This window comes from Typopeltis vanoorti, chromosome 2 (assembly GCF_054136105.1).
Source record: "Typopeltis vanoorti isolate ZY-2024b chromosome 2, IOZ_Tvanoo_1.0, whole genome shotgun sequence".
In the NCBI taxonomy this organism is placed as follows: Eukaryota; Metazoa; Arthropoda; class Arachnida; order Uropygi; family Thelyphonidae; genus Typopeltis; species Typopeltis vanoorti.
In genome coordinates, this window is record NC_143550.1 from 123,697,749 (window position 1) to 123,724,159 (window position 26,411).

Genomic DNA, 26,411 nt, shown 5'->3' on the forward strand with positions numbered 1-26,411 from the left:
CCAAATAAATCAACTGTTCTGATCAGGAGAATGTTAAATACTTTGTTTAAAAGTAATCATTTTGTACTCCTTACTAATTTTTTTTAAATACACAAACCCCAGTAGTCACTGAAAGTTAAAAAATGTTTGAATGTAACTAACTAGTGAAAAGGAAAAAGACCATCTCCTTATGTCCACAATAGATATACTTCACATTTCTTTTGGAGAAAATGTAAAAGTGTCAAAATTAAAAGGATTCAATTATGTTATTTTCTCAATCTTGATTTATTACATTTAAATAAATTTGTACATTCTGAAATTATCTTTAATAATTCATTTTGTCCAATAACTGAGAATTAATGGAGAGGGAGGAAGAGAGAGAATAAAGCATCAACAAAGGAAAGCAAACAATTTCTTTCATTGATCCTAATGTTAAGATTTTGTCTTTCTATTCAACAGAGAAATAAATATACATAATGTAGGTAGCAAATGAATCAATATGTTGTGCAGAAGGAATGATCTAGGATTTGTGGATCTGTGGTCTGTGTTTGACAAAGGATTTGTACAATGGTGATGGACTGCATCTAAATGGTTTTGGTGGTAGATGTCTAGAGAGCTTTGTTCACCGAGCATGCTGAAGCACAAATTCAGAAAACTTAAGCAATTAGGGTGAAAACAGGAGTTTGTGTGAAGGCACCAATGAGGCAAGTGAGTGAGAAAATGACTAAGTGTGGAATTAGTCTCTCAAGCAAAAATACTGAATAGAGTAGTCAATTCAGGAAGTAAAGGTGGGCGAGGGCTTAAAAGGATACAGAAGTTTCTATATATTAATGCTAGAAAAGGAGTTTCTAGCAGTGGTTAATGCAACCTTTGCAGAAGTTACAGGATAGAATGAAGGGTTTAATATAGGGAAGAGAGGATGGGGGGGGGGGGAATTACTGCTGATGATGTCAGATGAATTGCATCCAAAAAGAATAGGATAGGTAGGAAGGTGGCTGTTCATTTGAAGCAGTCTGGTGCGAGTCATGGCCAGTAAGACAAAATATACAGTTGGTTGTTGCTATAGGCAAGAGGATTCTACAGATCTGGAAGACATGCATCAGCAAATTAGTACAATGAGTACAAGTCAAGTGATTATTATGGGAGACTTCAACCATGGAGATATAGACTGGAAGGAAGAAAGATCACACAGCAGGAAGGAAATGGAATTTATACACCTACTGAGGTCACATTATCAGAAGTCACATTACCTGTGGTCACATTATCAGAAAAGCTATCCATAACCAAGGTGGCCACATTACCCGTTCCCCCCGATTGGCAAAAGTGACCATAGCATATATGTGGTCTTAACTTGGGAGATTGTAAAACATAGGGAATAATGTGGGATTTAATATCCCCTCAATTTAAATGAGGAACATTCTTTCAAGAAAGGATATATTGTGGAACTACAAGGCTGGTGATTATAACAAGCTTAGAAGGAAACTTAAATCTGTGCCATGGCAAAAAAAAAAAAAACACTGCAAGTAAAAGATGTTAGTGCATGAGAGATAGTTAAGGGTCATCTAGAAGAAGCAATATTAGATTATATACCTAATGCAAAGAGGGTTAATCAGGTAGGAGTTAGACGGATGAGTAATATCATTAGGCATGAGCTGCAGAAAAAGAAAATGCTGTCAGGGTATCACAGCATAGCAAAGAAGGGAAAATCAGATTACAAGAAGGATTTCCTTGAGCAGACGAAAGGAAATGCAAGATTTTTCATTACATGGCAAGTGAGAGGAAGATGACTATATAAGATTAACTGTAATGAGTGATGATGGTTATGAGGCAAAAGAAGCAGACTTTGCAAGGGTATATCATCCAAGTGAGATTATACTGCTGTCACATATGACACACTGATATGGGAAGAGAGAGGTGGATGAATGGGAGGTCTTAGTCTGTAAATACAGCTGTAGAGGATTGGATGGGATATCAGCTTGGGTTTTGCAAGAACATCCAAGGGAATTGGCAATGCCTCTGACTAGGCTCTTTCAGTCTCAGCTCTGGTAGAGTTGCAAGGAAGTGGAAAGGGGCCAAAATAATTCCCTTGCATGAGAAAGGTTTCTAAGACTACACTAGTAAATTATAGATCAGTATATCAAATTGGTAAAAAATTGAATTCAAGAATGGGTGGATAAAAATACGATACCATATGAGGGGTAATATGGCTTTGTGAAGGGTCAGTCACACCTTAGGTATGATAGATTGTGTGGATAGTTTGGGTTTCCTGCGATGAGTCTTCAGACTCAATGGAAGTGCCCATACAATAATAATAATAAAAAAGAATGGACTGAGAAAATTTGAAGTCCTCATATAGCTCAGACCACAAGAGAAGCAGTAATGGCTTCTCCATAAAATATAACAGCAATTTTAGTGCAACTTTATTCAAAAGATATTCTAAGCAGCAAGAAAGCAATAATATAAATTATTTTCCCAATCTATAAAATAAAATAATTTACCCCACGCAGACTAACAAAAACTAAATTTACTTTATGACCAACTTAAAATATTACATGCTACCAAATAATATATAGCTGGAAGCACATTAGCTTAAAAAATAAAAATATAACCAATATTTTTTTCAACAGTTGTATTATATATGAAAGCTCACTCCAGCATCTTTGTAATTTATTTATTGTAATGGTAATTAATTATAAATTTCACATTTTGTAAACAATTCAGTAATTTTTCATTAAATCAATGCACCAATCCTGATCAAAAGAAACAAAAAAGGATTTCTTATCAAATATGTGAAAATGTTATGTCATTATCAAGTCATTCATTAGATAATATATAAAATTTTGAACAAGCTGAAGAAATTTTCTTCAACAATAATGAAAGAAAGATTTGAAGGCAATGTTATATCAATTAATTTTTGAGACTATGATATGATCTACTACATCATTAATTATAACTGGCAAATGATTAATCAGATGCAAAGGAACTGATGCAATTTTTGCATGACTGAAGATATGCTGCCAAATATATAGTTGGAAACACATCAGTTTAAAAATGAAATATAACTAATATTTATATCAATACTCATTTTATATATGAAGACTCACTCCAGCATCTTTGTTTTACTAATTTCATGTTTTGCAAACAATTCAGTATATTTCCATTAAATCAGTGCACCAATCCTTATCAAAAGAAATAAAAAGGATTTCTTATCAAATATTACTGAAAATGACATAACATTTTAACAAATATTGTTAAAATGTTAAGTCATTATCAAGCCATTCATTAGATAATAAAAACAAAATTTTTAACAAGCTGAAGAAATTTTCATCAACAATAAAAGAAAAAGATTTGAAGGCTCTGTTCTATCATTGGCTAAGTTGAGGCTATGATATGATCTGCTATATCATTAATCATACATAATAACTGGCAAATGATTAGTAGTCAGATGCAAAGGAACTGATGTAACTAATTCTTGCATGACTGATGTTTTAATGAAGGCTATTCAGACATTACTGCATGAAAGGACCATAATTATGTACAAAAATTTTGTATTCAGAATGTTTTCACATATACAACAAAACTGGCAGCATGGAACTAAAATACAACCAACAGAATTCCTATTATACACACATACATGGTTTACGAATAACATTAACTTGGTGTATACTCAATTAATGCAAACTGTCACATGAACTCAAGTTCTTAGCTCTTTATAGGAAATGCTGAGAAGGAAATCACCAGTAGTGCACTGACTTTTTTGCCTATCCATGAAATACTGTCTGAATATCTATCAGATGTTAGCAATTATTAGGAATCTGCAAACTTTGAGTACATAATTTTCTCTCATTTGAGAAGGTGTAGAAAATCTAACTGCATAACATCAGTATTGCATATTCAAACTCAATTAGCTGCATAAGCAACTTATTTCCAGACTTTTGTACAAGTCCTTAATGCACAATCGAAAGGGACAGGATTTCATCATGTAAAATATTTCGGAGGAAGACTATGATTGAAGTTGATCAACAGGAACGTCACACAGCACTCAAGCAGTTAAATTACATACAGCTCTTCAATCTTCTGTACAGATCTTCCCATCAAAAAATAAGTCTCTATTAGTCATATACTTTAATAAAACTTAAAAAGTAAACGTCAATAAAACTGTACGGTATGTAGTACAGTACGGCGATAAGTTGATTCAAAATCCTGAAGAATTTCATCAATATCATTATCCAGGTCTTCTGATTGACTCATCTGCAGAGAGAATTTAATTATGTGTTAGAACATCTTCTATAAGTCACAAAGAGTTTCTAAAGATTTAAATTATCCAATATAAATTTTATCTGAATTTTATAACCAGAATTATAACAGAATGTTGTATAATATAATGTCAATACATCTGAATATGAAATAGATTAGAGGGGGGAAAGGCAATTTATATTTAGGATTATCCCCAGCTCAAGAGAAACAGAGATTAGCAGGCAAGATGCTTATCAAATCAAATTTTCAAACATATCTGAAAAACGCAAAATTTTCTGCGAGAAATTACAAACTAGGTGTAAAGTGCTGTTAACATAACCAGAGATAAGGGCTCTCTCTTATGTTAACTAAGCCCATGTATCACATATTTGACAATTATGTCAATTCTCACCATAGCAAATGGCATTATAGTGGACTCATAACTGCTGAAAAATTTTTATAGCATCAGCTATATTCTAAACAGAAATTCACTATAGCAAACTCACTATAATGTATTACAGTTGACTTGCCAGAAAGTTACTAAGGTGCATTTTACTTACTGTAACAAATTACCAAAAAGAGTAAAGCACTAATAAAAACTTTCCACTATAACAAATTTTCCCTTTCATTGATACAAGTTTGCAATAGAGTTCACAACTGTATATTCTTGTTTTTAATTCTCGCAAAGGACACCAAACTCAGCAAAATAAAAAAAAAAAAAGCCCACACATGGTGTCATGCTTGCAACATGTTCTGTACCTGTTTGCGATTCTTTTTTTCAGCCATTTTCAGTCCACAGCTGGACGAAGGCGCCTCCTCCATATCTTTCCATCTTTCTCTGTTCTTGGCTATGGTTGACCAATTTATTTCCAACAAATTTTGACGTTTGGCTTGTGTAAGCTGCAAAATGACTGTCAGGGAATACCTAAGAATCCAGCTTATTACTGGTGAGGTAGCAAGGTTAAAACATGTCTAAAACAACTTGCAACTATAAATTAAGATGTCTCCTGGGAAATATCATTTTTCATTATGAATAACAGAAACAACCTGTAAAGTCAACTTTTCTCAATATACACTTATCTTTCACTGCTTACTGGTTATTAACCAGCATATGCTATTAGATTCATGAAGATTCCCCATCACTTTTCATGAAAATAAGGAATAGTTGAGATCCTTATCAACAGAGATGTTTCTAACTCTTCTGATACCCACCTTATATCCCAAATTGCAGAAGATAACTTAATTATGGGCATCCTTTGAAACACATCTTACAGAAAAAGTTCCATTTCACTACTCCTTTTTCAAGATGAGTGTCATTCCTGCAGCATTTATCTTGCCAAGGACTTCTTAGTTTCCTTCTCTTAGTGGGTGCAGAATACACTCTTGCAACACTTCAATGCCAAGGACAAACCACTGAAACATTTCTCTAAGACTTCACACCACATGGATTAAAATACCTCCTCCTAATGACAAGAAAAATTTTGGCAGACCACACCATTAGTAATCCTTCACACACAGAATTTGGAAGAAACAAACCTTTTGCTCAGAAACTGTTTTCAAAGCAAGACTATTCAGGGAATCTTGTGGGATTCTCTAGTTATTCTAATTGAGAAAAGAAAAATTTCATTTGAGCACCAATTCTTAATTATCCTGTAGCTTAATTTATTATATCTGTTAAGTCAATGTCAGTTCTTCTCTTAAGGTTAGTCCTCTATTAATATCAAAGTTTTTGGAAAAGAATAATATTACATAAACACTGGAATGCAAATAAATAATTTACTATCTAAAATGAATTATTTACAGTCAATATTTCACGCTTAAGCTAGCATTATCAGAGGCACTTTAATACTACACCCTCAGTGAAGACAAACTAAAATGACCTGGATGACAAGAGTAGTCACATGCATAATAGTGGTACTCTTCATGGTGATTATTGTTGTTGATACTGATAGGTGGATACAGCAGTGCAGCAAAACCATATTTTAAATCATACTGTCCATTCTGTTACAGTTAGCAGGATTTGTAGAATAGGAGAGACTATTCCAGGAATAGTCTCTCCTATTTAAACTAGGATTTGTAAAGTAGTCTTGCTTTCTTCCATCTCATGAAGTGGTCTTTTTCTTCAATGCATGATGAGATTAGTCTGCCAAAAAGGAGACTAATTTTAGATAGTATATTATTTAGTTGCATTCAAGTTTCTACATAGTTTTCCTTCCCAGAAAATTTGACATGAATATTAGCAAAAGCTACAGATTTTTAAACAGAGTTAGTCCTCTAATTTTCAGTCAACTTTCAGAACAAACACCATTACAGAGAATCCATTTGCTAACAAACTGCCAAAAAATCCCAGTACATCCCTGTAGCATTGATCCTTTGAACCCTGAGTTTACTATAGTGAGAGTTGATGGTATTTAGTTTTAATGCAGATTTCCATTAATATTTAATTAAATGAAACTCATTTTCTACTGTACATTTTGCTGCTCTAACAATTAAACCACATATTTATCATTTTAGAAATTTTGCTCTGATGATATCCATTTTATGTACTTGTCTTAATCATAATTACTAGTAATTTATTAGTGCACATATGGTTAACGTCCATACCATATGTTTATGGCATCCATACGACTATTTCAGAACAAACAAATCTAAGTGACTAAAGTGGCATACTGAAATGTCTTATAATAAGTGACCATGGGATCAGAAGACTCATTCATGCAATATCTATCATACCTCTCCTTAACCCTGCAGAGGTCACAGCTGATCGGACAGATACAAACAAGTTGTTTTAATATAAATATTCTTACATATATCCAGTTATAGCATGGAGGTCATGACTAGCTGTGCATACATATATTACGAGTGATATTCTGCACTGTTTATGCCATCAGTTTAGTTTAACACGTGGTATGTAAAAGTTTGTGATATTTAATAGTAAATTGTATCCGAGAGATACCGTGAACTCTGATATCAGTATAGCATTGATTTAATTTTTTTTTTTCTTTGTTCAATAATTTCTAGATTGTAACTGAAAATAAATAAACCATCATGTATTATATTTGCAGTGTTTTTTTTTTTTAGTTTTATTGCATTTTAGCACATACTAGTAATGAATGCATTTCTCAGATAGACGCAACCTAAACTGCAATTTTTTTGACTGTGATCTCTGCAGGGTTAAACTCATTCACTGATGACGGACTCAACAATCTCACACATTCACCATACTTCAAAAAGATTTTCTTGTCCTAACAACCTTGCTAACCACTTACACAAGTTCCAGGGATATCCCATGTTCTCTCTCTTCCTACCATGTAATGAAAAAAGTCAATCCCATAAAATCCTCTTAATAACTTATGCTTTTATTATCTCTCATCTTTTCTGCCTATCAGCTAGTTTTCATAGCCTACAAACCTTCAACCTATTCTCACAGAGGCATTCCATAGACAAGCCACAACAATTGTCGCTCATTTCCAGATTCTCTCCACTACTTCATTCCTACGGATTTCCAGGTGATCAGATCTGAGTGTAGAAGTCCAGATGTGGCCTTATTAAAGTCTTTTAAAAGTGGAACAATAACTTCCCTATTCCAGCTTGTCGGCCTGTTCTTTAACCACCATATAATCTGATGTGCTTGGGCTTATTAGTTTCCTGCAGTTAAATTTCATCAATATAGTACATAGCTTGTGATCTTTTTCTCAAAATGTATCACCTCAAAAATTAGCCAAGTTAAACTGGCAGCCATTTACCTTTGCCCACAATGCCAGTTTAAGTCACATTGCAGGATCTTTACATTATCTTCATTTACTATCGCTCTTACACAAGTTATGCATCATCAGCAAACAACTGGATATGTTCTGTCAAATCATTCCCTATATATCATTAATGTACAAATTAAACAACAGAGGACCAAGTACTGAGTTTTATAGTACACCATTACTCACTTGATATCTGTCCACCAGCCACTCTGATGCAAATGACCAGATTCATATCCATCCCCATTTGCTCCAATTTATGCAAGAGTTCCATATGAATCCTGTCAAATGTCTCTTTGCAAAGTTCAGTACTATCACTGCATAGCCATTTCTTCTATCCAACTCCACTTTACTATAAAAGGTAAGCAAATTATTAAAGCATGTTGCTTCTTATAAAGTATCATATTTCTGTCCACCCAGTTCCCGAATTCTGTCTTTTACCAATTTATCCAACATGTTAACCACTGTTTCTGAAATACCGATTGGCCTATAATTTGCTACTTCGGTCTTTGAGCCTCCTAATTCTCTTGCACATTCTCGTAATGTACTGGCTATTATGCCATCTAATCTCATAGCCGTGTCCACATTAAGGTTCTGCAATATCATGAGCACCACTAATTCTTCAACCTCTATTCTCGCATCAGTCAATGTCATATCCAGCACTGCAGTATCATCCCCTAAATGGTACACTGTTGTAAAATGATCACTCAGTAACTCAACTATTTAGTTTGCTTCTGTTACCTCCCTACCATCAGCACTTTTTAGTCATCCTTCCATACTAATTCCTCCTTTTACTTGCCACAGTGAAATAACTAGGATTTCTTTTGGCCTCATCAGCTAATTTATAATTAGTTTTGGTTTTCCTTACCATAGAAGATCACCCTTCTTGCCTGTGTCTCATGCTGTTCACCATTTCTTTATACTCTCCACAACTTTTCCTGCAATTCATTCATCTCTGATTTATCCTCCTGATTCTGTGTACACCTTGGATGCCTGCTTTCTTCAAACATGCTTTGATCATCTCCCATGCATCAAAACCACCTCTCCCCCTCCAAATTATTATGCCAGAGCACTGTTGAAGCTAACTCCTCAGCTTGTTACAATCACTGTTTGTAATTCTGCATGTATATTCCTTAACAAAAAATTCTGCATGTCAGGCCATCTCCCAGGTCAAGACTATATGATTGCCTTCCCCATGCAACTGTATGCCATCTATAATTATATTGGTTACTGTTAAGTTCCATTGAATTCCATTTCTTTCCTTCCCTGTGACCATTCCTCCTCTCAATGTATGTCCTTATAGCCAAAATCTCCTATAATAATTAATCTTTCTGTACTCAATGTACTAATATGTAACTGTATGCCATCTACATTCTCTCTTATAACCCATGGTTTCTACCAAGTATGTGAGGCTATCTCACACCAGATAGCTGCAAATGAATTGTCCCGTGTCCATCCTCCTGATGGACTTCATTTTTCCTTTTGATATCATTAGCAAACTCCTCCCACCACCATTGTTTCCTCTGTCCTCTCTGAAGATACTATATCCTTTGCATTTTATTTCTTTGACTATCATTCTCTCAGTCAACCAAGTCTCACCAATACTTATAACTTTTGGCCAAGTTGATAAAAACTCCTCAACCAGATTCCAAATTTATGGTAATAACATGCAGAAACTGCAAAACCCTCTTTATTCCACAACCTCCCTTACACCTTGTGTTAACCTACTAAGGCTTAGCCAAATGAAGAGAACTGGTCATATTCAAATGAACATCAGTATATTGCTATACAGTAAAGTGGTAGACAAGAGAAAAGTTAGTTTTCAGAAATAATTAGCAGAGTAACTGATTTTTTTTTTTTTAACCTTTAAGTTAAAAAAATAAGAAAAACCATACCATTTGTACCATTGAGCATATCAAAAAAGCTCCGATAGTTGCCTCTTCATGGTTATCCTGGATATCAATATTAATAATGTGAACCACACTATTTTCTACTGGTGACCGCTTGGACAATTCTGGAAATAAAATTATATTAACATACAGTTTTATTTTTTTAATACAGTAATCTTTTCCAAATCCTTAACAAAGCAATTATTTCAAACTTAGCTTAAAGATAAACAAAATTGTTAAAGATGGTTCATTTGAGGCTGTCTTATTAGTTGAGAGTAACAGTATCAGAATGTGCACCAAATGTCAGGAGTTTAAACAAAGTTGGAATTAAGTGGATGAGTAGGGATATAAAGCAAGAGCTGCAAAAAAAGAAAACATAGTGGAGGAAGTATAAAGAAAAAAAAGTGATCAACATACTAATGAGAAGTAGACGAAGTGCAAGCAAGAAGGGTGACTAGTATGGTAAGGAAGGCCAAATCAGACTATGAGAGAAAATTAGTCAAACAGATAGAGGCAAGTAGGACAAAATATATTGCTGGGTGCTGCTATAGACCAGGAGGTCTATAGACCACAGGAAAATATAGATGCCATGTATCGGCAAATCAGCACAATGAGTGTAGGTTGAACAATTATTATGGGACTAACTATGGGGTCATCGATTGGATGGAGGAAAGGGAGCATAGCAAGATGGAAGTGGGACTTATACATTTTGTTAGACTGGTGCTTCGTGAGCGTTGGTTCTTAATTTTGAATACGACTAATCAATTGCTTCCTTGTGGCCGGGGATCCTAAAATTCTCCCTGGGTCAGGGACTAACAAATTCATTTGTTCTGTGCCAGTTAGAGTCGTCAATCTTAATAAACTGTGGGCCCTTTCCCTGATCTAGATAACTATCCTGCTTGACTCTAATCAGGAAGGACGGTGTCCGGATTTTTGGGAGATTGCAGTTGTGCCCTTTTCTAGCTTTAATATTACTTAATCACTCTTTCCCCTTTTTGTCGAGGTCCGTATTTTGGTGACTGGCAATGTCGTTCTCAAACACAATTCGATGACCAGGATTCAACTATAAACATAAAGTTTTATTTTACACTATCAGTATACATGAAACATAAATCAATCAATTCGTTAATTCCCTTAAATTAGATTAAACACTTTAAGTAGCATTACATGACAATTTCAGAATATGACATATCTATAATCTTCTAAAAGAGGGCATGCACATAGGTATATACTAAGAATTGTCTAGACATGTATCTTTAGGGAGACAGCTAAGGTAACATACACATACAAATTTTTTTTTGCAAGGATCACATAACATGGCTCTTCGGACTACCAGTCCAATGTTCCTAAAAGTTCCACTAACTAACAAAATAGTCTCAGTCTTCCTTTCTGCAAATGTGCTTAAACCGAATTTTTCATTCTACGCTCCCTCTTGAACTTTAGATAGGTCAAAATTACCTTATTTTTTGCAGCATACAGTCTCACTCAATCACCACGTGCGAGTCACGTGCATATCCTGGTTGGACCTTTGTTCACTCTGCAGATTGCTTTCCCATCTCATGGACTGATGCGCACTGGATTTTCGCCATCATTAGGAAACATCCGAGGCGTTGTTTGGAACTTCTGTACCTTAGGAGGGACATCACTGTTCAGGTTTCATTTCTGATCCGAGCCTTCCTCCCCCCCCCCCCCCCCATCGGTCTGCACTTGGAGGTTTTTTTTTTGTCAAACCTCCTCACATCATACCTCTTTCACCTTTTTCCCCACTCTCTCTCGATTTTCCAACCATCAACTCCCTTTTTCTACTGCAGCTTACAGTCACGGTCGCATCGAAGACTTTCATCTCGAACCCGTGAGAGAGCTCCTCCTATAGAATTTGAGAAATCTTGCTTGTAAGATTCAACAATGGGTTTATCAAGGTCATGACCTTATGGCTCTTAGTCATCACTATGGCATGCACAGTTTCATAGAATCGGTCCTTGGGTTGATTGTCAACATTTTGCTTTTTTTTTGTTTGTTGCAACTTGCACATTATTCTTCTGTTTACACATATATTTCCCTTTTAATTCACACACATTAATATTTTATAATGTTTCCTCTCCATTGGGTGAATAGATATACACTTAATAGACAATTATATGATACACTTCACCCACTTTCCTTATTTCTTTCTAGTACAATTTTCACCAGCAGTACAGGTATTTTCTTTATTTAGGCTCCGTTCTTGTTAGATCCTGAATAAGGGTCTGTCTAGCAGAGGCAGGCCTCATTCACGATCTAACAATTTGCTAAGGGATAGTTTTGCCGGCCTGATTGGCCGAGTGGTTAGCGTGTCTGCTCTCCAGCCAAGAGGCTGCAGGTTCGAATCCCACCATGGATGTTTGTGATTGTCCTACAAACTTTGTGTGGAAAGGGAATCTGAAACCTTATCACTTATCCTAGCAGAAGACATATTGCTAAAACCATGTGAGGTACAGCAGTGACCATAGGGTGTCTATGGACATCAAATGTGAAAATTTTAATTTAAAATGGGATAGTTATATGAAACAACATGTTATAGAGGAGACAAAGGGTTTGAGGGTGTTGGATCTGATAATAGCATCAACAGATATATCCATAACCAAGGTAGACACTGCTACCAATTGGGGAGAGTGGCCATGCTGTCTTGTTCTGCCAAACATGTGGGATTCTGTCAAGGAGGGGTTTATGTTCAATTATAAAGCTGGTAATTATGAGAGACTAAGGAGTCATCTAGGCACAGTGTCATGGCTTGAGATGCTACAAGGAAAGAATGTCAGCAGTGCATAGCAAGTAGTAAGAGATTGCTTGAGGGTAACAGTATCAGAATGTGTACCAAATGTCAGGAGGATAAACAAAGTTGGAATTAAGTGGATGAGTAGGGATATAAAGCAAGAGCAGCAAGAAAAGAAAACATAGTGGGGGAAATATAAAGAAAAAAGTGATCAACATACTGATGAGCAGTACAAAGTGCAACTAGTATGATAAGGAAGGCCAAATCAGACTATGAGAGAGAATTAGCCAAACAGGCCAAAGTAAACCCAAAAGAGTTTTTTCATTATGTGGTAAGAGGAAAAATGACTATGGTAAAATGACTTGAAACAATGCTCAAGTTAGGAAGATGACTGAGCCAAAAGAAATAGTTGAGTTGCTGAGTGATCATTCTGCAAAGGTGTATCATCCAAGAGATTTTACAGTTGCTAATGTTACAGAGACATATCAACATTGACATAGATGAACAGGAGGTGTTCAGGATATTAAAAAATATGAATATGAACACAGTAGTGGGACTGGATGGCATATCAGCCCATGTACTACATGAATGTACAAGAGAATTGGCATTGCCTCATCTCTGGCAGGGTTCCAAGGGAGTGGAAATATGGTAAGATAATACCATTTCATAAAGATGGCTCCAAGACAGAGGCAGCCAAACTACAGACCAGTTAATATCGGGAGTGTTATTAAAGTATTGGAAAAGTTGGTGAAAGGTAAAATACAACAATGGGTGGATAGGGATGCGATACTCTATAGTGGACAGTACAGCTTTGTAAAGGATAGGTCCTGTCTTAGTAACTTATTCACATTTTATAATAAATGTGACAGCAGAATTGAATAAAAGTAATGGCTCCACCATGATACTGTTCAACTTTGCCAAGGAATTTGACAGAATACTACATGGAAAACTATTACAAAAACTGGAGAGGGGGGGGATGGCTGATGGACAGACACCAAAGAGTAGTATGTGGTAGGGTGGAGTCTAAGAGAATGACGACTCAGGGTTCGGTACCAGGGCAACTACTCATCAATTTGCATATCAATGACATAGGGAAAGATTTAAGAGGGGATGTTGTTTGATGATGCAAAACTAGGGAGAGCAATAGTTGATAAAGGTGATGTAGATAACCTGCAGGATGATTTAAATAAATTAGCATTTTGTGCAAAGGATAATGATTGGCAATTTAATGTTGCAAAATGTAAGGTTATGCACTTCGGGTTGCAAAGGTTACATATGGTGTATCATATTGATGGCACTGGTTTGTGGGAAATTGATGAGGCTGGAACTTGGGAATAATGGACATACAACTAAAGTTGGTAAAATAGCTTAATGAATTACTTGTATTTTGAAAAACACACTAACAAGTAAAGATAAGGAAGTTATTATCTCTTTATAAGGCTATGATTCGGCAATATCTTACTACTGTGCACAGATTTGGTCACCTGGCTTTCTTGGGGACCAGGAGGTGGTCGAAAAGATTCAGAGATGAGTGACCAAGATGGTGACAGGTCTGTAGAATACCCACACAAGAATAGGTTGAGGGTTTGTGGGTTACAAAGTTTAGCTGATAGGTGGAAATTGATGCAAGTGAAATTTTTCAATATATGACAAATAGTCAGAGAATTAGGGGACCATCCATGGAAGCCGTGTAAAAGTGCAGTTATTAGGTTGTGCAGACCAGATTTTTTGCATGAAAAGTGGTGAGTGATTGGAATGGATTGCCAGAAATGGTTCTGAGTTCCCTGATGGTGAATGGATTCAAGAAAAGGTATGATGGGATTTGTCTGCATGGTGGTTGATTTGGGTCTTCCCATGAGTCACTGGACTCCATGGAGATGCTGTAGAATAATAATAATATATTCACTCTTACAGGAAAAGCCACACCAATAGCAAAATGGATGTCTTTATTGTAAAGTGAAATTATTACTATCCAATTTTAATGAAAGCTTAGTTTCCCCTCAAAGACTATGAAAGTCTTGACAAAATCAGCTCATCTGTTCTTAGACAAATCTGAGGGACAAGATAAACCCAGATGGCCTAACAAGGCCAATTAGTGCTATTCACTGGTAAAGACATCTAAAAATTGACACTCCCCCCCCCCCCAAAAAAATAAAATAAAATTTGCTATTGAGAAATATCAGTTATTCAAGAAATGTGTTGATGGAAATACAACAGGAAGGGAAGTACAGCTATAACAAAAAGGGACAAATGTTAGAGATAATCTACCACATGATTATACCGAGAGACAAGTCTGCTATTTTAGACAAACAATTCTAAAAGTTTGTCTGTGATAACTTACTCTCAAAAGTTTTGAAACTTTAACATAATTTACTTTCTATCCACTTTCAATTTCTATATGCCCACACATGGCACTAATGTGCTATAGGTCTTGTGTCCTTTTGTGTGCAGATCATGATTATACATATACAGGGTGTTCGGGATAAATTTGACAGTTTCGTAAGGAAAAAGAAAATCTTCTTTGTATCTATTAAATTTAATGAATTGACAAAAAAATATTACAGGCAGAGTTAATTACAATACTATCAACAAGATTTACTCAAAATAACCACCATTAGCATCGATCACAGCTTCAATTCTGCTTCGGAACCTCGAACAAGCTGATGCTACAGTCTCCCTGGGAAGGGCCGCAAAAACTGTTTTAATTTTATCCATTAACTGGGCTTTTGTATTACTGGAAGTGCGATTGGTGTCTTTTTCAACTGCGCCCCATACAAAATAATCCATGGGGTTAAGGTCTGGGGAGTTTGGAGGCCAAACATTTGGACTGGTGAAGTCGTAGAAATTTTCAGACAACCATTTTTGACTTTTCCCAGAGGTGTGGCAAGGGGCCGAATCCTGCTGCCATACATACGGCCTACCATTGGCTACCCTTGTTATCCAGGGCTTGACTACAGTTAGCAACTCCACGAACAAAGCCCGAGTTCCAATGCCAGGGTTCTTCAACACCTGTTCCTGCAGATTTGCGAGGAATTCTGCTGTACGAACGCAATCAGATCGTCTGCTAGGGATCTTTCTTCTTGCTACATCCTCGTAGTCACCATTGCAAGTCTCTAGTTCATGCCTGATTGTTTTTACTGTATTCAGGGAGCATTGGGCAGCAGTCGTAATATCCTTATTTTGATGGCGGGCACGAATCGTCATAATACAAGTTATTCTCTTCCATGATTCAGGTGGGTTCCAGCTATCCATCCTTTCTGACATCTTGTATATGAATGAAGAAGGGTCCAAACTTTTAAATGAAGAGAAGTGTGTGTTAATACATGTAACTTACGGAAAAATATAATTAATTATAAATATGTCAAATTTATCCCGAACACCCTGTATATACACACACAGGACGATTCAAAAAGATGGACTCAATTTTGTACGACTATATTTCCTGAACTAGACATCGTATGTAAATGATTTACATAACATTTGAAATAGGAGGCTTAAAGTTTGAAATACTACTGCTAGAGTGCTTGCCTAGTGCACAGCCATGCAGCAGTTGTGAGCAAAATGGCTACTATGCAGTACAAAATTTTTTGCGTTCGTGAGTTCATTAAAGCTGAGTCAGCGACTGCGGTGCAGCGTACGTTTCGTCATCGTTTCAACATTAAACCTCCAACGAGGAAGAGCATTTGTCGTTGGAATTATCAATTTGAGCAAATAGGTTGTCTGTGTAAGAGAAAAAGCTTGGGCAGACTGCATGTATCGGAGGAGAATGCAAAACAAATTCAGCTACCGTCTTGATATTATCTGTGCAGCCAGAGGGCACATCGAACATTGATAAACTTTATTGCGAGTATAATCAAATATATTTTATGTCATATTTGTCACTAGTTCTATGTTTGATATACAGACTTACAAAATTGAGTCCATCTTTTTGAATCACCCTATATATATATATATATATAAAAATAAAAAATAAAGAATTCCATAAGAGTCTGGATATATTCACATAACCCTTTCTGTATAAAATGGCAACTGGAAGTCTGGAAATGTAACCACCATGTTATGTCACCATGTTTCTTCTCTCTACTCTGCTCTTATTCTGTGAACATATGCATGGCATCTTCAAATTCACTGGTATTGGCTGAGAACAGCAAGTACTTAAACTATTTATACTGTAAACTGAACACATTTGTCTTTCACTGCTATTACAACTTCAAAAATCCAGTTTAACATTTTATAAAATGAACTACATAAATTTTATTCTCTCTGTGGAGACAAAGAGAAATTAATGTAATTATAACACTAAATCAAATTCTGTGAGAGAATTAAAATAAATTTTATTAAAATATTAATAAAATTGATTAAAATATATAACAGTGATGAAATAATTTCATCACCATTTCTCTGGGAATGATTCTGCTTTTGACCTGTGACAATATAGCACTAAAAGGTGATAACTTAAAAACACTACCTAGGGTCATTGTTAGGGTATATGCTGTCCCTAGGCAAGTGCAATTTTGTGGCTCCTAAATTCAAGGAAATATGCAAAATATTTGTTTTTTTAACAATTAAAATAAACTTAAAATAATAAACAAATATTTACATTTCCCAGCTTTTATTTTTTTAATGGCAAATCACATTCAATTTTCCTACTAATAATGAGTTCCTTGCATTACCTATGCTTACAAAATTTGCAGTTATTAGAATACCAGAACTTGAGCTTTTTTTTTTTTGTAAAAATGTTCTTTCAGTATTCTTCCATTAATTTTTATTCTCTTTTCTATGGGTCTTTCAGTAAAATTAATGTCAGTTCTTGGAGACAGTTGTAGAAGTAGGTGCCTTCCCCTCAATGAGGCTTTGGACTCCTTGGAGGTGTCATAATAATAAATGTTAGCTCATTGGATTTTATACACTAAATATATCACACTTATAAACACTGTAAATAAACTTATAATTACAGATTTCACTAGTGAATAAGCATCGGCCCTGGTTTATAAACCATGTGCTTCTTTTATATCTTTATTGTCTTTAATGTAAACTAATGTATCAAACTATATTTGACTGGTCTTTTTTGCTTTTATCTACAATGGTCAAATCAAACCACTCATGACTTGCAGCTCAAGGTGTTAAGTGTTTTTCATTCAGATTTTATTTACAGATAAATACAATACTGCACAGATTTGGAATTCAACTGTCCCATGCCTTCTTGAATTATGAAGTGTAGCCACCATAAAACTTTTATACTTCACTAATTGAGCATTTCTGGTCAAAAACCATCATCTATTCTGGCTACCTTTACATATTTCAGGGTTTTAATGCTTTCTACCATAAAGTATTGATATGTACTTACTCCTGACTGCATTATTCTTGAATGTTCTCTTCCAATGTACTGTCATTTTGTTCCATTTAGCAATCATACAAAGTAATTACTCCAGACATTTAAATTATCTTTAGTTTTCATGTCTATTTTTTTTTCTATCTTTGATTCCTTTTACAGTACTCTCTCTTCTATTTCTAAGCTTTTTCTTCCCAATACCCTCTAGAATATTTTGCTATCTTCCTGATATTCATGTTCTAACCAAAGTCTTATGGTTTTTTAGCTGGTTTTGTACACTGCTTCACTTTTGAACATTTTTCTATGTATTTTCTTATCAATATAGCACTAAATCAGAGCACATGCTGACTTACTTAACAGGAATTTGATATCATTTCTTATTTTCCTTGAGTGCCTCTAACTTCCGAATCTATCACGAAGTTCTGATTTTTTTTTTTTTTTTTTTTAATCTTTATATTCAGCCATTTATATAAGAACAAATTCCACATGCCTACACATCTTTTACTTAGACCATTTTTGTTATCCTTTATGAGACCACCACTCTGCTAACTGATCAAGCATTTTTAAGCATCCAAAAAGTTTGGATGCCTAAAAATGCTTGAAAATCTCTAGAACAAAGCATCTTGATTATCTAACCTCTAGTCCATTCAGGATACCAACTGTACTATAGAACATTTTTATTCACATAAAGCTTTATAAAATAATGCTGTCCCCCCCCATTTATTATAAAGCTTTATAAAATAATGGTTTTCCCCCCCATTTATTACAGAATGTATTATAGAACATTAAAAGTACATTGAAAAGAATTAAATTACAATACTGGAGGAAAACTTAGATGAAAATTTCTAAAGTATTTTATGCAAGTATCATAGACATCGTCAGTACAAGATCACAGAATGGCAATTAAATATTAACTGACAATTCTAAAAAGTGCCACCTAAGTAGCTAATGTAAGATAACTATAAAACATCAGTAACTTATTAAAAAAAAAAACTATATCTAGAAAATGTCAAGTTAGGGAAAACAACCGTTGTACAAAAAAGCATTTAATATAAGCATCTGAATTTACCTTCTACTACTTGATCATAAACACGTTCTTCAGCTGTAAATATAACATCAAATTTTTCAAAACAACTTTGAAATCTTTCTGGATGAGATTTAATTCGCCTATTCCTGTCCAACATGTGTAAAATACCATTTTGTGTATATCTGATACTATATAAGAAAATGTACTTTTTTTTAAAAGATACAGTTCACTACCACATAACACTACTTAGTGAAAAACAAAATATTTTAAAATATGTAGAAAATATATAAAATATAAACTATGCAGGAATGAGCAATCACATCGACTTATTAAACACTATTTCTTCACTTTTCTGAAAAGTAATACTGAACTGAAAGTAGCCATAAAATCAGAAAGCAAATTACTGACACTGCTGTTCTTAAAATATGTAGTAATGTCATTAATTTATATGACAGACATTGCATGATAATATTACAAAGGTTATGAAATCTATTTCTTGAAGAATTGCTTTCGCTTATGTTTCAATTTTCACTTACATGTGTAAGGATGAATTGAAGGAGATGCATATTGATTGATAATAGATGTCGCACTGATTAGATCGGCTTGTCAAGAGTTCCTGAAAAGATTAGTATTATTTTGTGTTAACAGTAGAAATTTTACTAGAATTTTAAGTAGTATTGTTTGCTTTTTGTTTCTTGGTGTGTCTGTGCAATTTTTGAGTGTTTTCTGTTATTTTAATTAATTTTAAGATGAGATAGCGTACATATGGCACCGATAAAGAAAAAAATGGCAGCCAGGTCGCCATGTTTGTTTAAGAGTTTTGATGTAAACGAATTTATGCAATGTGCTGTCTGTGAGATGTATGCCTTGCAAAGAGCGATGGAGTCTGGTTAGAAAGTGATAGTGGAGTTAATATGTGCAGAAAGTGTAAAGAGAATGAGGATTTCAAGCGTGTTTCGTGTGGTGAGAGTGATATCATTAACGATAGTCAGAATGTAGAAAATGGTGGTGTGCTAGAGAATTGCGTGGTAGTGCCAGATAGGTGTGAGAGCGTCGTTGAAAGTGTAAATGAAGGTAGAAATATAGAACGAATGGATGACTTGACTGATAATGAAAATGGTGAGATAAATGCGAGTAGTGAAATTGCCCGTTTGAATGGTCCGATACACAGAGCTAAAAGCAACTGGAGCGTATGGAAAAATGTGTGCTGAACGTACCGACAAATAACCGGCGAAAGTCTGTGACGGCAAATAATAGAATGTTCGTACATGTCAATAAAATGAAGGAGCGAGTGCTGTATGGGTGGGGATTCGCTATTAAGAGGTGTAATAGTTGAGAGTTTAACGAACTCGTAGCAGCTGGGTGCAAACATAAAGGACATCAGCGAATCTATTCGACTGCAAAAACAGAGGATGAAAGATATGATAATCGTGGCAGGAACAAATGATTTGAAAGAGGACAAAATGGAAATGATAGAGGATGTGAGGGAATTATTTGAGGTAGCAAAAGAGAAGAGTGAGAGAGTTGGGATGGCGAGTATCTTACCGCGGTATGACAGCGAAGTGTTTAGAAGGAGGGCCATAATTGCCAATGACTTTATGTGTGGGTTATGCATGGAGAGTGGTGTGGAATTTGTGGATGTGTGGAATGAGTTCGATGGGCGAAAGGACTTATATAAGATGGATGGGTTACATTTGAATGGAGTTGGTGTACGGAGACTTGAAAAAGTGTTGATGAATGATGTGGAAGTAGATGTACAGACTCAGGGAAACTAGATTTGTTAAAGGGGGGGGTAGATAAGCAGACTTTAGGGAGGCAGTTGAGTGTATGAGTGAGTATATTATGCCCGAGCGAGTACGAATGACAAATCAGAATGGGATAGTATAAGGCATCAAAGTAGGGATAGGACAAATGGGCTTCTGCAATTCATGTACACTAATGCCAGGAGTATTAGGAACAAGAAGGAAGAGTTTTTGGCCATGGTTGGCAGTTTCAGGCCACAGGTTGTTGGTATTAGTGAAACATGGCTGACAGAAGATGATAATGCTAGTGGGATTGAATGCGACAGGTATAGCATGTTCAAGAGCGACAGGTGAATAAAAAGAGGGGAGGAGTGTTATTGATGATAGCTGATGAGCTGCAGCCAAGGAGTATAGAAGTTGAACTGCAGGATAGAGAAAAGAGCACATTTGAGGCTGTTTGGTGTGAGATAGAATCTAGCAGAACAAAATATACAATTGGGTGCTGCTATAGACCAGGTGATGGAACAGATGGTGGGGATAGTATGCATAGGCAAATAGAAGAAATGAGTGGAAGGAGGGTAATTATTATGGGTGATTTCAATTATGGTAACATTGACTGGAAAGAGGAGAGGGCACATGGGAGGAAGGAATTGGATTTTATGCGGTTAAGGGACAACTATCTACGGCAACATGTAATGGAAAATACCAGAGAGCAGAGAGTGCTGGACCTTGTAATTGCAACTGAGAATGTGGCTGTAACGAACATGACCATGTTGCCATCAATTGGTGAGTGACCATAAGGTCATGACTTGGGAGGTGGCTAAAGGAGTGGAATTTACAATTAAGACAGGGTACATGTGGAATTACCGGGCCGGTAAGTATGACAAGCTTAGGTGTGTGCTTGGCTCAGTGCATTGGCATGTAAAATTGCAAGGGCTGGATGCTGATAGTGCATAGGAGGTGGTTAAGAACTGTTTGCAGGAGGCAATGGTTCACTGTATACCAAGAGTCCGAATAATAAATCAAGTAGAGGTTAAATGGATGAATAACACTATTAAGCTTGAGCTGCAAAAAAAGAAAGAATTGTGGAGGGAATTTAAGGAGAAAGGTGACCATCAGGCACAGGAACAGTATAAAGCTCAGGCCAGGATGGTAACAAGGGTAGTAAGAAAAGCAAAAGCAGATTACGAAAGAAAATTGCCCATGCAGGCTAAAGAGAATCCCAAACAGTTTTTTCAATGTTGCAAGTAAAAGGAAAAATGCTCATGGTAGAATGATCTTAAAAAATGCTGACGGTAGGGAGGTAACCGAATCAGTCAATATTGTGGAATTACTGAGCGAGCACTTTGCAAGAGTATATCATCCAGGTGGTGACTTTGCAGGAATGGAAGAACAAACAGCTTATACTGGAATTGTGATGAATGAAGTAGAGGTAACTAGCCTATTACAGAACCTCAATGTCAATACATCTGTGGGATTGGATGGTATACCAGCTCGTGTTGTACGTGAAGCAGCTAAAGAACTGTCAGTGCCCTTGACCATTTTGTTTAATTTGAGTCTTGGGTCTGGGTCAGTCCCGAGGGAATGGAAAGAGGGGAAAATAGTTCCACTGCACAAAGGTGGTTCCAAGGCTGCTGTTGAAAATTACCAGCCAATCAGCATAACTGGAATCATTATCAAGGTCTTAGAGAAAATAGTCAAGAGGAAAATACAAGAGTGGATAGAAGAAAATGGGATACTGTATCGGGGACAGCATGGTTTTGTGTAGGGTAGGTCATGCCTCAGTAACTTGCTCACGTATTATAACACAATGACGGCTGAAATGGATAAGGGTAATATGTTTACAGTGATTCTACTGGAGCTTGCTAAGGCCTTTGACAGGATATCACATGGAATTCTAATCAATAAATTGCAGCATATGGGGATGGACATAGGGTTGGTGAGATGGATAGGAGGGTGGTTGACAGAGAGATATCAGAGTGGTTTACTCAGGAGTAGAGTCCACAAGACGGCCTGCGACTAGTGGTGTGCCACAAGGATCTGTTCTTGAACCACTGCTGTTTAATTTGTTCATTAATGATATAGGAAAGGATCTGAGAGGAACAGTTCATTTGTTTGCGGATGATGCAAAGTTGGGTAGGGCAATAGTGAATGCTGTTTAATTTGTTCATTAATGATATAGGAAAGGATCTGAGAGGAACAGTTCATTTGTTTGCGGATGATGCGAAGTTGGGTAGGGCAATAGTGAATGCAGATGACGTCAAAATTTTGCAGAATGATTTGGATAGATTGGAGGTCTGGGCTAAGGAGAATGGATGTCAATTTAATGTGGCAAAATGTAAAGTTATGCATTTTGGGGTGAAAAGATTGGCAGCAGTTTACTGCATTGGTGGAACTGTGCTCCAAGAAATTGATGAGGCATGAGATTTAGGAGTGTTGGTGGATGAGGAATTGAAATTTAGGGGACACATTGCAAAAGTGGCCAAATCAGCTCATCGAATCACTTGGTTGCTGAAGAATACGTTGACAAGCAGGTTATTGTTCCTCTGTATCGAGCCTTGATAAGACCCCATCTCGACTACTGTGCCCAGATTTGGTCACCTAGGTTTCTTCTTGATTGGGAGGAGGTGGAGAGGATCCAGAGGCGCGTGACCAAGATGATAGCAGGTCTGTGGAATGAACCGTATGAGAACAGGTTGAGGATTTGTGGGTTGCAAAAATTGGTTGATAGGCGGAGGAGGGGAGATATGATTGAGACATTCAAATTACTGAAGGGTTTCTATAAAATTAATTCAGAAGATATTTTTGAGAACAGGGTTGGTTGTGGGAGGACTAGGGGACATCCATGGAAACTGGGCAAAAGTGTGGTTAGTAAAGGTGTTAGAGCTGGGTTCTTTACTTTTATAGTGAATGAGTGGAATGCGCTCCCTGAGTCTGTGGTGGATGCTGTGGTGAATGAGTTTAAGGCGAGGTATGATAGATACTGTATGAATGTTGAATAGTTGTGATGAATATCATTTGGGGGCTCCCTCGATGAGTCTAATGACTCCCTGGAGTTGCCTATAATAATAGTAATAATATTCTGACTGGTTTATTGAGCAGAAATGGTAGGTGAGAAGAATGAGAGAAAAACTCACTGACACTTCCATATAAAGATCAGATAAAACTTTTCTTCTGAAAGAATTCTAGAAATGTTTCTAGTGTTCTAAATAAGACTCAAAATGTGCTCCTTTTTTTTCTAGCCAAAGAGCATGTGGCAGTTGACTGTGGTATGGAGATGCTGAAAATAATGTTTGCAGTAGCAGCACTGCCTGAAGAGGAAAATATTTGGTATTCATATTTCTTGAATTGCTTTAGATATCAATAAATGCATAAACAAATATGAAGAGCCTAAAAGGGGGGCTAAAGGAATTCTTCTCCAGATAGCCAAGAAAGATTGTGCATCACTGCAATGCAAAAACATCAAAAATCTAAAATGCTAGCAGATCTGATGATCAGATCTCCATAATGCGACATACAAATTTGTTTAGTCCAATTGGTCTGCAGCAACCAAAATCCAGTCTACACCTTCATTTTAGTAGCAATGGACACATCCTGCAGCTAGAAGGCATTAACCCATCAGGCTGAAGAAAACTATCTAGAAATGAACTAACATAACCAGGGTGCAGGAGTGGCATCCACATCTCAGAAAGGAAAGGCCACACTTCTTGTGTTAGGAATTACTACATAGTAGATGAGGTTCATTATCCAGTGAAATATTACCACTGCTTACTAGAAACTTGAAGTCAACTGGACTCTAGAACAAAGATCCAGTTCACTTTTCCCCATTTCATCTAGCATGAAATAGAAGGAATGTCTTCAGAGTTATATCAGACATACAATATTTCTTCTTTTTAAGGGCAAGATTTTATAGTAGTTATTTTGCAGATTGGCTGCAAAAGGATAGTACACTGGACTGAACATAACGAGATTGCTTCAGGAGGCTTACCAGTTAGCTAGCAAATAATCTTACTGCAGTTATTCTGCCAAGTATGCCTGAATGGAGTCTAAAGTAGAGGAATATGGGAGAGAGGGAGATAGCCTGCTGAGATCATAATTTTTTTAAAAAAAGACTTACTAAGTCCAGAAGAGAAATAGATTACATACAGAAAAAAGGCAAACCTGCCAAATTCACTTCACAAATATGCCAAGGGCAATATGAAAGTAATGCCTCCTATTTTTATATTTGTAATCTGAGTGCAGCAGAAAACTTTCACGCCGCTGATTGGAAAGTAACTGTCTAGTTACTGTTATGTGGGTGTGGCACAGAAGTAATTCAAAATGGCAGCTGCTATAATAGATGAGCATAAGAAGCAGACAGTAGTGACTGAATTTCTTACTGAAGAAGATCCAAGTCCAATGGAAATTCATAACCATCTGAATATGTATAGTCATACTGCTAACACAAGTACAATACAGTATCAGACAGTAAATGGTGAAACAGGTCAGAAATGAGTCTTGAAATGGCTGGCTAAAGATAGCAGTAATGACTGACAAGTTACACTGATGAACTGTTTGCTGAGTTTGCAACTTGCAAAGCAGTCAGTACAGAAAACTAGTGGTGATGGCCATCATTAATGACCTCAGCTATAAAAGTCTGTGCCTGGTGGGGCCCAAAAATACTGAGCATTAGACAAAAGATGCCTGGAAAGTAATTTGTATGGAACTTCTCAAAAGATACAAAAATAAGGTGGAGGCTTTCCTGTCAACACACAACTGACAGGTGTGAGATAGATTCACCATTATGACTGAAATGAAGAACCAATCAATGAAATAGCATCTGAGTTCATTGAGCAGGAAGAAACAAAAAACAGCTTCCCATGGGTAAAGTCATGACAATGTTCTGAAACAAAGAAGAGAGGGGGGGGGGTCTTTGCTTGTGGACTTTTTTTTTTTTTTTTTTTTGGAAAGAGGCATCATGATTAATTCAGAATTCAGAACAATGTGGAGATATTGCAGAAAATGATAACAAGCATCTACAGTTTGGCATACCAGAAACATGAATTAGGTCTTCCTTCTCTATAGCAATGCCCAACTTCATATCAGTTTGGGCATAACAGGATCAATTGCAACATTTTCTGAAATAATTTTTATCCTTTCCATAAACCTAGATCTGGCAACCTCTGACTATCACCTTTTTTTTTTTTTTTTTTGGTCCTCTGAAGGATGCCATTTCGTGGATGGCAAGCTCAAACAAGGTGTCAATATGTTATATGCCAATCTGCAAACATTCGTAAGACGTTTGCAGATTGGCACATACAGCATTCTCATTCAGTGATGACAAAGTGTATAGCAAATAGTGGCCTGAAAAACTGCTCTCAAAAGATTGAGGGTTGATCCATATAGTTATTAACTAAGGGGGGGGAACAATAGGCATTACTTTCACATCACCCATTGTATAGTGTCAGTTCCAATCACAGCAATGTCATTTTCACGACTAATCTGCAAAACCACTTTTTCCCATAACAGAAATAACTCAAGATTATGCCTACTAGATTGTCATATGTAACCCTAACCACTCTCAGAACACTAGATCTTCCCTTTACTAGCAGCACTTCAAGTTATGTGGTAAATGTTGTCCTCTAGATAATTCACACCACAAGTGTGGATTCTTCCAAAGAGTAATACTCTCATCCACATTTGGCATCATAAAAATGCCAGGA

At 36.2% G+C, this 26,411-nt stretch overlaps 1 protein-coding gene across 1 annotated transcript in view; it reads right to left on the reverse strand.

The window, feature by feature from the left end:
* Positions 1–240: 240 nt before the first annotated feature.
* The window catches only part of Ssu72 (Ssu72 CTD phosphatase), a 70,954-nt gene continuing 44,783 nt past the window's right edge, over positions 241–26,411 (reverse strand). Inside the window, exons 4-6 of the mRNA XM_090412994.1 lie at positions 19,010–19,149; positions 9,863–9,981; positions 241–4,230 (exon numbers count right to left, since the gene is read on the reverse strand). Of these exons, the coding sequence (XP_090269120.1) occupies positions 4,129–4,230; positions 9,863–9,981; positions 19,010–19,149 (361 nt within the window). The 3' untranslated portion in view covers positions 241–4,128. The remainder of the gene's footprint in view (positions 4,231–9,862; positions 9,982–19,009; positions 19,150–26,411) is intronic.